The sequence below is a fragment of the Nymphalis io genome, chromosome 16 (genome assembly GCF_905147045.1).
Source record: "Nymphalis io chromosome 16, ilAglIoxx1.1, whole genome shotgun sequence".
NCBI lineage: Eukaryota > Metazoa > Arthropoda > Insecta > Lepidoptera > Nymphalidae > Nymphalis > Nymphalis io.
In genome coordinates, this window is record NC_065903.1 from 6747191 (window position 1) to 6757706 (window position 10516).

A 10516-nucleotide genomic window follows, 5' to 3' on the forward strand; every position below is an offset into this window, starting at 1 on the left:
CAAGCTCTGTACAAGCTTAATTTGGGATCAGATGGCCGTGTGTCAACAATGTCCCAGGATATTATTATTATTATTATAAACTCTACTGTATTTTTGAATGATTTGATACTGTTTTTTTGACTGGTTTTTGAATGATTTGGTTATTGGAAAACTAACTTCTTAGATGATAACACACACTTGGGAATGAAACGAACGTCCACAGGCTGTTTGAAATAGAAATATGAATAAAAAAATATTTTGCATATATATATAATAACGTAATTATAATATCCTTATACCGGTGCAAAGATTTCTTATAGACAAAACGTAAGTGATCGAAATGAGCTCGGAGACACACTGCAGTTAAATTTCTAAGACTATTGCTTTTTGGTAGCCAACGGCACTTTCATAGTGTTTTAACCAACGACATACTCAACATTCTCACAAGACCGCTTCATCTCTCAGGATTCTTAGTTTTAAGCAGTTGTATAAAGTTAATAGTCCTGGACTTTCAACGTTCGAAGAAATGGCTTCACAATCTGTCTTATACTATGTGCTCATTATTTGTTGTAATTGTCTATACGTGTAATACTCTTCTGCTAAAGCTAGTTTTATCCGGAAATGAGACAAAACAAATAAGGATACTGTGAAAAATCATTAAACATTTAAAAAACGACAAAATTCTTATTACAAAGTGTCTATATTTTAAATATACGTAATATTATAGCGATATTGAGATTGTTAACGTAGTTTCGGACCACCTGCGTTCATAATCTTAAACAGATGTCTCTGATTCAGAAGTAGAATACTGTTCCTGATAATATCTAATATTCTGAAGATAGTCATCATATTTCTTATTTCCGTTAGATTAAAATGTGATACATAAAATTAAATTATTATTAATATTAACTTTTTTATTTTTAATCCTTCTGTTATTGTTACTTATTAGTCAAGCACTTTAATACTTTTAAAAAATTGTAATCGGCGCAAGAACACTATGCATGCAGTGTTTGCTTTCAAATGGGTGTACATAAAATGTTTTTAGTTTTAGTACATAATTTTTTAAGATATTTTTTTTATATAACATCCGCTAGCAAACCTTCAATAAATAAATAAATAACTTACGATATCGATCAAGAAGTGTTTATTTAATTAGCTGCTAATACTGGTCTATTTGTTTTATAGGTAAATAATATTTAATTGAAATAAATGAAAACCTAATTATGTATTCAATTTGTGATTATGCAGGAGATGAAGTTGGTGTTATGTTGACATCATTATTGACCTCCAAATATGCATAAACAACAATGTCATATATGCTCATAGATTGTGTATTGTATGTTTTAGGGTACATACACAAATACACTACATACACTTCTCCTTTAAGTCTTCAACTAAAATTACAAGGTAGTTCGATTTGTATACACGCCAAAATGATTACTATCAGTAAAGAGTTAAAGCTTAGTTTCGCACGTAGGCTTAATTGACTTTAATAGAATAAATCTATTTAAGGAATGCTATTTTTATTTTATTTATTTAATTTTTACAAACATTCAGGAAATTTAACTCTTTTATTAAACCAGTATAAAATAAAGAGAGGTTTGTTATCGAACACAGTTCACACTTGAAAGTGCTAGCGGATATTATTTATCTGGATGGCGAATTATATAGCATAATCTCTGGAGTGTTTTTAAGCGATTTGGGTAATTGGATTATTATATTTTTTGTTTGGGGAAAATAAATTAAATTATTTATAGATTCAGGTAGGACCTAGGATAGCGTTTGTTCATAAGTTAATGTTAAATCGTCAGTTTCGACACTTTATTTAAGAGCGAGCGTTAACTTAACTATAATAATTAGATCTAAACTTTGTATAAGGGATTTGAAGGTCTTTGCGATATGAAAAATATAGAATATTGTGTAAACAATGCGCGTAGGACGTCCATTGATTAATTGTCTGATACGAATCTTTATCATTAAGTGTCGATACGGCCGCAACTCTGTTTAAGTGTATTTTTTTTATAGTAAAGGTTGGCCGACGAGCATATGGGCCACCTGATGGTAAGTGGTCACCAATGATCCCATTACAAAGAATACGTATAATGATTTGTAAGAAATGTTAACTGTAATGTAATTATACTGGTTTACTCACCCTTCAAACCGGAACACAACAATACAAGTACAAACAAAGTACAAGTACTGCTGTATGTCGAATATCGAGGTACACTGTAATTATTACGTTCTGGTAATCCTTAAATTTACGGAATTAAAAATAAAATATGTTGGTTCAGACTAGATATATATGTTATTAATAGAAACATTGATTGCATTGGTCTAGTATCTACCATTTAAGACTGCATATTCCAAATCCTCATTTTAAAGCCGATGGTCTGGAACTTTTACGGTCGTGTAGGATTTCCCTTTCCATCGAATTGTGAGAATGATTGAATAGAGATTGCATTTGTGCGTGCCTACACACTTGTGCAATACAATAAATTGAAAACTACTATTGTATTATATTTCTTCAAAAGTACAGTACATACAGGCACAGTCGATTATTTTTTTATTATATATGTAGATCAAAGATAAATGTTACTATAAAACTTTGATTTAATAGGGAGTAATTAGTACAACAATATGTCAGTAATTGTAGTGTTTTTGAGTGTGATCGTGCTCGTAGCCGGTGGTCCCTCACCGCATGCTGACTATATCGAGGACTTGGTCAGAACCAATGCATTCGGAGGTCGCATCTCAGATAATATTTTAGAAGATGCAACCCTCGATTTGGTTAGTTAACATGCAAGTTTTTTTTTATTTGCGTTGTACTAATAAAGTTATTAATGTTTTTTTGTTAAGTATTTTACAGCAATAAAAAAGGAATTTAAATTTATTATTTTAGCCAGATTTAGTAAAAAAATATAACTATCCATTTGAAGAGCACTTTGTCACAACTGAAGATGGCTATATTTTGGGAATGCAGCGAATTCCTCATGGACGAGATTCGTACAACATTTCCCGAGATAGACCGGTTGTTTTTCTTATGCATGGTTGGCCGACGTCTTCTTCTGATCACGTGATTATGGGACCTGGATCAGGAATAGGTAATTTTTTATTATTACTGAAAAATATTATTATTTATTATATTATTTCATAACAACCTCTTAAAGTGTAAAGAAAGAAGTCATTGAATAATGATTGGTTAATATTTTCTACGTAGCTTTTGAAAATTGCTTGTATTGTATCTGTGATATGCCTCCATACAAAGTTTTACATTATAATTTCTAAAAAAACTGCTATGTAATAATAATAATATTTTTTCTATCATAAAAAATCTTCGGACATTCTTTCAGCCTACATTTTAGCTGAAGAAGGTTATGACGTCTGGATGGGTAACTCTCGCGGAAATTCCTTTTCACGCAAACATACAAGACTAAACCCAGATGTTCCCGGCGCTTTTTGGGAATTCTCTTGGGATGAAATCGGAGAAAAGGATTTGCCGGCAATGATTGACTATGCTCTACAATATACAGGAAGAACTGCATTACATTATATTGGTTTCTCTCAGGGAACAACTGTATTCTTTGTAATGGGATCACTTAGACCAGAGTATAATAAGAAAATTATATCAATGCATGCAATGGCACCTGTGGCATATATGGAACATGTCAAGGACCATATATTTTCGGTGATAGCACCACACGGAAGAGACTTGACGGTATTTTTTTACCATTATTATTATTATTATTTTGTCTATTCGCTCGATCCTATTTGAAACAAATGTTAACATGCATGTTAACTTTATTTTTTAGGCATTAGCTTCGTTATTAGGCATCGGAGAAATTTTGTCACATCATGAGATTTACACATTAATAGGCCGTCTTCTTTGTGTCGATGGAGCGAAAACTCAGCCTTTTTGTAGTGGTTTGATATTTTTGATAGCTGGATGGAATGAGAATCAACACAATGCGGTATGTTTTCTTTTATTAATCTAAATAAACGCAAAAGTAATTTAGTTTACATTTACAGAAGTGCAGTCAGCAGTAATATTCAAATAAAAAAAAATAAGGACAATATATACAATTATTGTTAATATTTAAAATTCAATAACAATTCCTATGTTGGTGCAAACTTTTCTTCATCATTATAATTACATTTTTATAATTTTATTTTAGGTAGGTATAATTGCAGCATCATTGCGGCTTACAACCAGCAATCATATTAAATAAAACCTATTAATTGAATAATCATCTACTTTACCACCGTTATTTCAACCTTATAGCTGAAATTTTAATTAAAATCTAATTTACTTGGTGGTAGGGCTTACTCATCAGATATTCTACTACAAAACAGCAATACTTATTATTGTTGTAAATCGGCTTGAAGAGTCAGGAAGCCAGCCATTACAGGCACGAGGGACATAACAACTCAGTAGCCAAAGTTGGAAGCGCATTGGCGATGTAAGAATTAGTTAATACCATCAGGTTGACATCCCATACCCGTTGCTCGTCCACCTATTAATTATATTAAAAAAGCCGAATTGATAATCTCGGAGGCAAACGGACCTCGGTATTTACATTACTGTTTTACCCTTTATATAATTTAAGTATTGTGATTTAGTGAAATGATGACATTGGCAATTCTCAATTAATTATTAAAATAAAGTTGTTAACATTTTCACGAAGTGGATAGATAGATAAATAAACACTAAACAAAATTGTTGTGTTAATTAAATTGTTTATCTCTATATTACATCAATGATCGTTATCAGTGTTATATTATTACATTTATATTACTCAACAAAATATTATGTTGTTGATGCAAAGTATTAGTTGAATTTCGAGAAGGCTCCAAACCTTCTCCTCAAAACTGAGAAGAGGCCTTAGCCCAGTAGTGGGACATTTACAGGCTGTTACTGTACTGTACTGTACTGTAATATTATGTATTCTTGTTGGTTCTTCTTGGTACTGTTTTATGAACCTATGGTGACATTAAAGTTTAGCTTGTAAATTGAAGATCTAATAGTGCTTTTAAGAGTCTATTTGAATAAAGTTTACATATTTTAATATTTACAGTCAACATTACCAATCATATTAGGACACACACCAGCTGGATGTTCAGTGAAACAAATGGCCCACTTTGGGCAAAGTATTACGGATAAAGAATTTCGTAGATACGATTTTGGTATTCTGCAAAATTTGCGAAAATATGGCACCCCAATGCCACCCAGTTACGACTTATCCAAAGTTACTGCTCCCGTCTTCCTACATTATTCAGAAGGAGATCCACTGGCTGTTGTTGCTGATGTGGACAGATTATTTAAAGAATTAGGAAAACCGATGGGAAAATTTAAAGTGTCACAGTCGACGTTCAGTCACGTGGATTTCATGTGGGGTATTGATGCGAAAAAAATGGTATACGACAGAGTTATAAATTTCATGCGATTTATGGATCTTATAAATTGATGGAGGATTTGTTGTGTGATCTTTGAGTTTACTTATGTATTTGTTGTAATATTAAATTTTTAAGCATTTTTGTTTTTTTTTTCTTTGTAAGCTTCGTTACCTTGTAAAATAATTTTTTAACCAAACTAACTAATATTATACTGTAAAAATACCCCAGTAAAACAATACTGGTGGTAGGGCTTTGTGCAAGCTCGTCTGGGTAGGTACCACCCACTCATCAGATATTCTACCGCAAAACAGCAATACTTAATATTGTTGTGTTCCGGTTTGAAGGGTGAGTGAGTCAGTGTAATTACAGGCACAAGGGACATAAAATCTTAGTTCCCAAGGTTGGTGGCGCATTGGCTATAAGCGATGGTTGACATTTCTTAGAATGCCAATGTCTAAGGGCGTTTGGTGACCACTTACCATCAGGTTGCCCATATGCTCGTCCACCTTCCTATTCTATAAAAAAAAAGTCGTATGTATTAAACAATTTTTAAGGTGATTCCGAATTTTATATCTATACTTTTTCTTTTAAACAGAAATCATAAAGCACTCTGACTCGTATTTTTAATCTACATTTGTATTCATTAATTTATTCTCGGTCACAAACTTTAAGAGTTCATCCAAGAAAGTCTCACTCTTTCTCACTTTTAAAACACAATTCATAAGAAATTTCGTTTAGGAATTGAACATTTATTTAAGTGTAGGTGAAAGCCGAGACAGATCAGTGGTAAAAACGCTTGAATCATATGTAATTTAATATAAATAAATAACAAACCACGTTGTGTGTATGACATTATTTATCCAAAATTATGCAGATAATTATTTTCTATTTAAATGTTTCATAGGAAGCTGACATTCTTTTTTAGAATAGATTAGAATAGAATATGCTTTATTGTACACCAAAAAGAGTTACAGAACCATTTTAAACACAAACACAAAAAACGAAAGCTTATTTGTACAAAAGGCGGTCTTATCGCTAAAAGAGCGATCTGTTCCAGACAACCTTTTGGTGAAGAAAATGAAATAAATAAATAAAGCGGTAAGGAGGTGTACTAATCACTAATTTTTATTTTTTAAATAAATAAATAGAACTATAGCTAAACATACATAGTACATAAATATACATATAAATAAATAATACATACATATGTAATATATAAAAAAAAAAAATTATAATAATAAATAGCAACAAAGTGCGGCATTTAACAAAACAACACTCCCTGATAATTATGGATAAATAATACGCCTTGAGTCGGATTTTGAATGTGTTAATACTTTGAGATCGTCTTAAGTGGAGTGGTAAAGAATTCCATAGGCGAACTGCTTGAACAGAGAAAAAATTGGTATAAAAAGCAGAAGAGTGAGAAGGAATTTTAAGAATTAGATTATTTTAATTCAAAACGGTGTTTAAGATAGTAAGGAGAATTTGGATGAAAAAGTATACAGTAAAGAAGAGAAAGAATATGAGTATACCTACGAAGACGGATTGGCAGCCACTCGAGTTTTTTGCGAAGTTCAGAAATGTGGTCAAATTTGCGGAGTCCGAATGTAAGCCGAATAAAGAGATTTTGAATACGCTCGAACTTATTTAATTGCTCCTTTCTTAGGTCAAGATAGCAGGTGTCAGCGTAATCAAGGATGGGCAGGAGGATGGCGATGGGCAGGAGGATTTTTATAGATTTTTTTAAAAATAAAGCTACAAAAATTGATACACAAGCTTCACTTTGTGTTATAAATAGCTTAATATGTAGTATCCAGTGACTTTTTATGTAACGATAGTTAAAATATTTTACATTGCGAATTTGTAATAATATTCATATGGAGTTAACTGTGTATATTAAATGTTAGTCTAACCGTGTTTTTAAATTTTCGAACGAAGTAAATTATTCAGTCGACCGAACAATTTCAGAACGTTTCAAAACGTCATTGTTTAATAAACTGCTAGATTGTTTGTTAATGGAAATGGAAAAGATTGAAATATCTTTCGGCATATATCGGAATATTGCAGTCGAAAATTTAATATATATTTTCTAGAAAGTAGTCACCTACTGCAAATACGTACATTGATTGTTAGGACAGGCTGTTTTTGCTAATAAATAGTTTTTTGTCCTTACAATTTCGAGCGTAGATACATTAGAAATAAATAAAGATTAATTTCTGATGTTGAACTAAGAAAAAAAAAGTTATATAACAGTTATCTGCTAAACTTTCCTAAATATCAGTCAGGAGGACATCATAATTACAATTTTATAATGAAAAGTTCTACATTGACGAATGTGTCGCAACCTTCAAACTTACACAACATCGATGTTTGTTGTGACAACAGCAAATTATCGGAATGAATTTGACATATAATCACATTAAATAATTTTTAAACTGAAGTCCATAGCCACTTGTAAACGTCATGTCATAATAATTATAAAAAGCATATTTTTTTCCAATTTTTTTTACAATCACAAAAATCTTCATGTCTGAAAACGATAAAACAAAAATTATGCTGTTGAAAGGGAAACCTTATAGAAAACATATTATTTTAGCTGATGTTAATATTCCATACAAATTTTCTATAGACAGGAACAAGAATAAATTATTTTTTTGTATAAATGCTGATGAGTTTTCCGACCAAAGTTTTCAGTCTGTTGTTGTAGATTTAAATTCAGGATTGGTCAAGATTGTGCCTAATATACGTAACGGATTCGCGAGTGCTGTTGATCAGAATACTGGAACAGTATACCTTGGTGGTAGCGATGGAATATATCAGTATAACTATACAACCCAGGAAATTGTCAGACCAGCCATTGTAAACGGAGTCGATGTATTCGATATGCATTTCAAAGATTACTTATACTTTGTAGAAACAACTAATCTTGATCTATATGTGCTAAAAAATAACAAAAAAACAATTGTTTATAACGTTGAAGAATACGGAATTTATCATTTTGCGGTAGATAGCGACGATAACGCAATACTGGCAAATCCAAATGGTATTTTCTTTCTATCTAAGAAAGCTAAATCACCGACAATGTTTAGTGATAGTATTAGAAACATTCGCGGAGTCACAACAGATACGGAAGGGAAACCCTATTTGATAGCCAAGAATGGAATTTATGTAATAGATCAGAAGAACTTACAACTAATTAAAATTTTGTCATTAACTGATGGTTATGGACTTGCATTCGATAAAAATAATAATATAGTGTACAGTGACCAAAGGTCCGTGATAAAATTAATTCCATGTAATTAATGCCTTGTAGTGAAAACATATAAAAATAGAAAAATATTAACCTTTTTTTCTTTTTTCTTTTTAAGGACAATGTTTTTTATTTTTTTTAGGGTTTTCGTTACTCTGTTTTTTATTTTAGAAACATAGAACTAATGTGTAGGTGATGAATAATCACCTTTGATAATAGTCTACTACACAGTATCATACGAATATATAAGATGTCATGTTCATTGTGACCATAATAATAAGCAACGTTTAAAACAATAATTATACAAACTATGTATGCGTATTAATACTAATTAATTATTAAAATATTAAACAAATTATATTTTCTATATAAAATGGCTAACAGAATACAAAGGGTTTTTTATCTATTGAATAGTTGAACGGATTTTCTACATTAGTCTTTTTTTAGTCGGCCTTAAAAATATCTTTGTCACAAAATCTGGCGTTGTTCAGGCAAATATTATATTTTTACTAAAATAAAGTATAATACACTTGTATATCATCAAAAATAAAATTTACCGAATAGAGATAAATCTTGTGACCCTTGCGATCAGGGTTATTGGAGATTCATAATTACATATGTAAAAACAATCTGGGTACTATTTATAAATTCAAATATCTATTAATACTTGTATTTATAAATAGAATTTTTATGTCAAAACATAAAATATTTAGTTCCATAACCGTTAGCCATTTTTGAAGATGTTTCGTATATAAATAAAAATGAGATGTTCTAAAAAGTAATATGTAAACTTTTAAATGTCATTAGGAGAAATAGTATTAGCACATTATAATTGATTATTTTATTACTAAAACAACTGAAATACGTAGATTTAATTTTGTAATAATGTTGATTTATTCAAAACAAAATTTTTAATCTACATTAAAAATAAATTCTTTTTGTATTTTTTATATATTGAAATTTACAATGTAGAAAAATGTTATAATAATAATGAAATGAATAAAATTAAAATATTCATCATGTAAATCATACAATACAGCATTGCTGAAAGCTTTTTAGCATTCAGAACAGTTAGTCGACGACATCGCGATGAAGTGCCACGTTCCTTGGTGCGTAAGGACGCCTGACAAGCGTCAACAGACTATAAATAAGAGATTCGAGGTAGACCCTAGAGTTTGTTTTTATATAAAATAAACTATTATTTTATTCACAAAAACTATAAATTGATACACAAACATAGAAGAAACAAATTAATCTGGTGGCAGGCTTGGGCTTTGTTCAAGGTCGTCTGGGTAGACACCATCCACTCATCAGACTTTACTTAGTTGGTTTTAGGTTGTTGTGTTCCGGTTTTAAGGACGAGTGAGCCAGTGGCCCTTGGGCCTGTAGTTTAAAGGCACAAGGGCCATAACATCTTAGTTCCCAATATTAGTGGCGCACTGGCTTAAGGGTTAGTTAATATTTCTTGCAATATCACCACCACCACTCACCACCATCTTTTATATAAAAAGAAAATAAAACATTTTCCAATTAAGTTTCGACATTAATATACTTATAAATATATGTAAGCAAATGAGAAAAAAGAAGTGAAAAGAAAAAAAACATTCAACTACTTATTAATAATTTTTTCTAACAATTTACAGAGTATTTTAGTTATTAAAATATTTTCTTAACATTAATAATAGAAGTGTGACTGAAAGTTGTACATTAGAAGTCCACTGTTACCCAAAAATATTGCATACAACACAAGAAACACATACAAGAAATAAATTTATATTTATAACTAGTTATAACTAGTTTTCGCCCCCGGCTTTGCTCGCGTTTTAGGTTGCTGGTGCTGGTACTAGGTATGAGAAAGTAGCCCATGTCCTTCCTCGGGACTCAAGCTTGCTTCAT

At 30.8% G+C, this 10516-nt stretch overlaps 1 protein-coding gene across 1 annotated transcript; it reads left to right on the top strand.

The window, feature by feature from the left end:
- The first annotated feature begins 7913 nt into the window (after positions 1-7913).
- LOC126774571 (ommochrome-binding protein-like) lies at positions 7914-8796 on the top strand. Its single transcript, XM_050496144.1, has one exon. The coding sequence runs from the start codon at positions 7924-7926 to the stop codon at positions 8671-8673; it is 750 nt and encodes a 249-aa protein (XP_050352101.1). The 5' UTR covers positions 7914-7923; the 3' UTR covers positions 8674-8796.
- The last annotated feature ends 1720 nt before the right edge of the window (positions 8797-10516 follow it).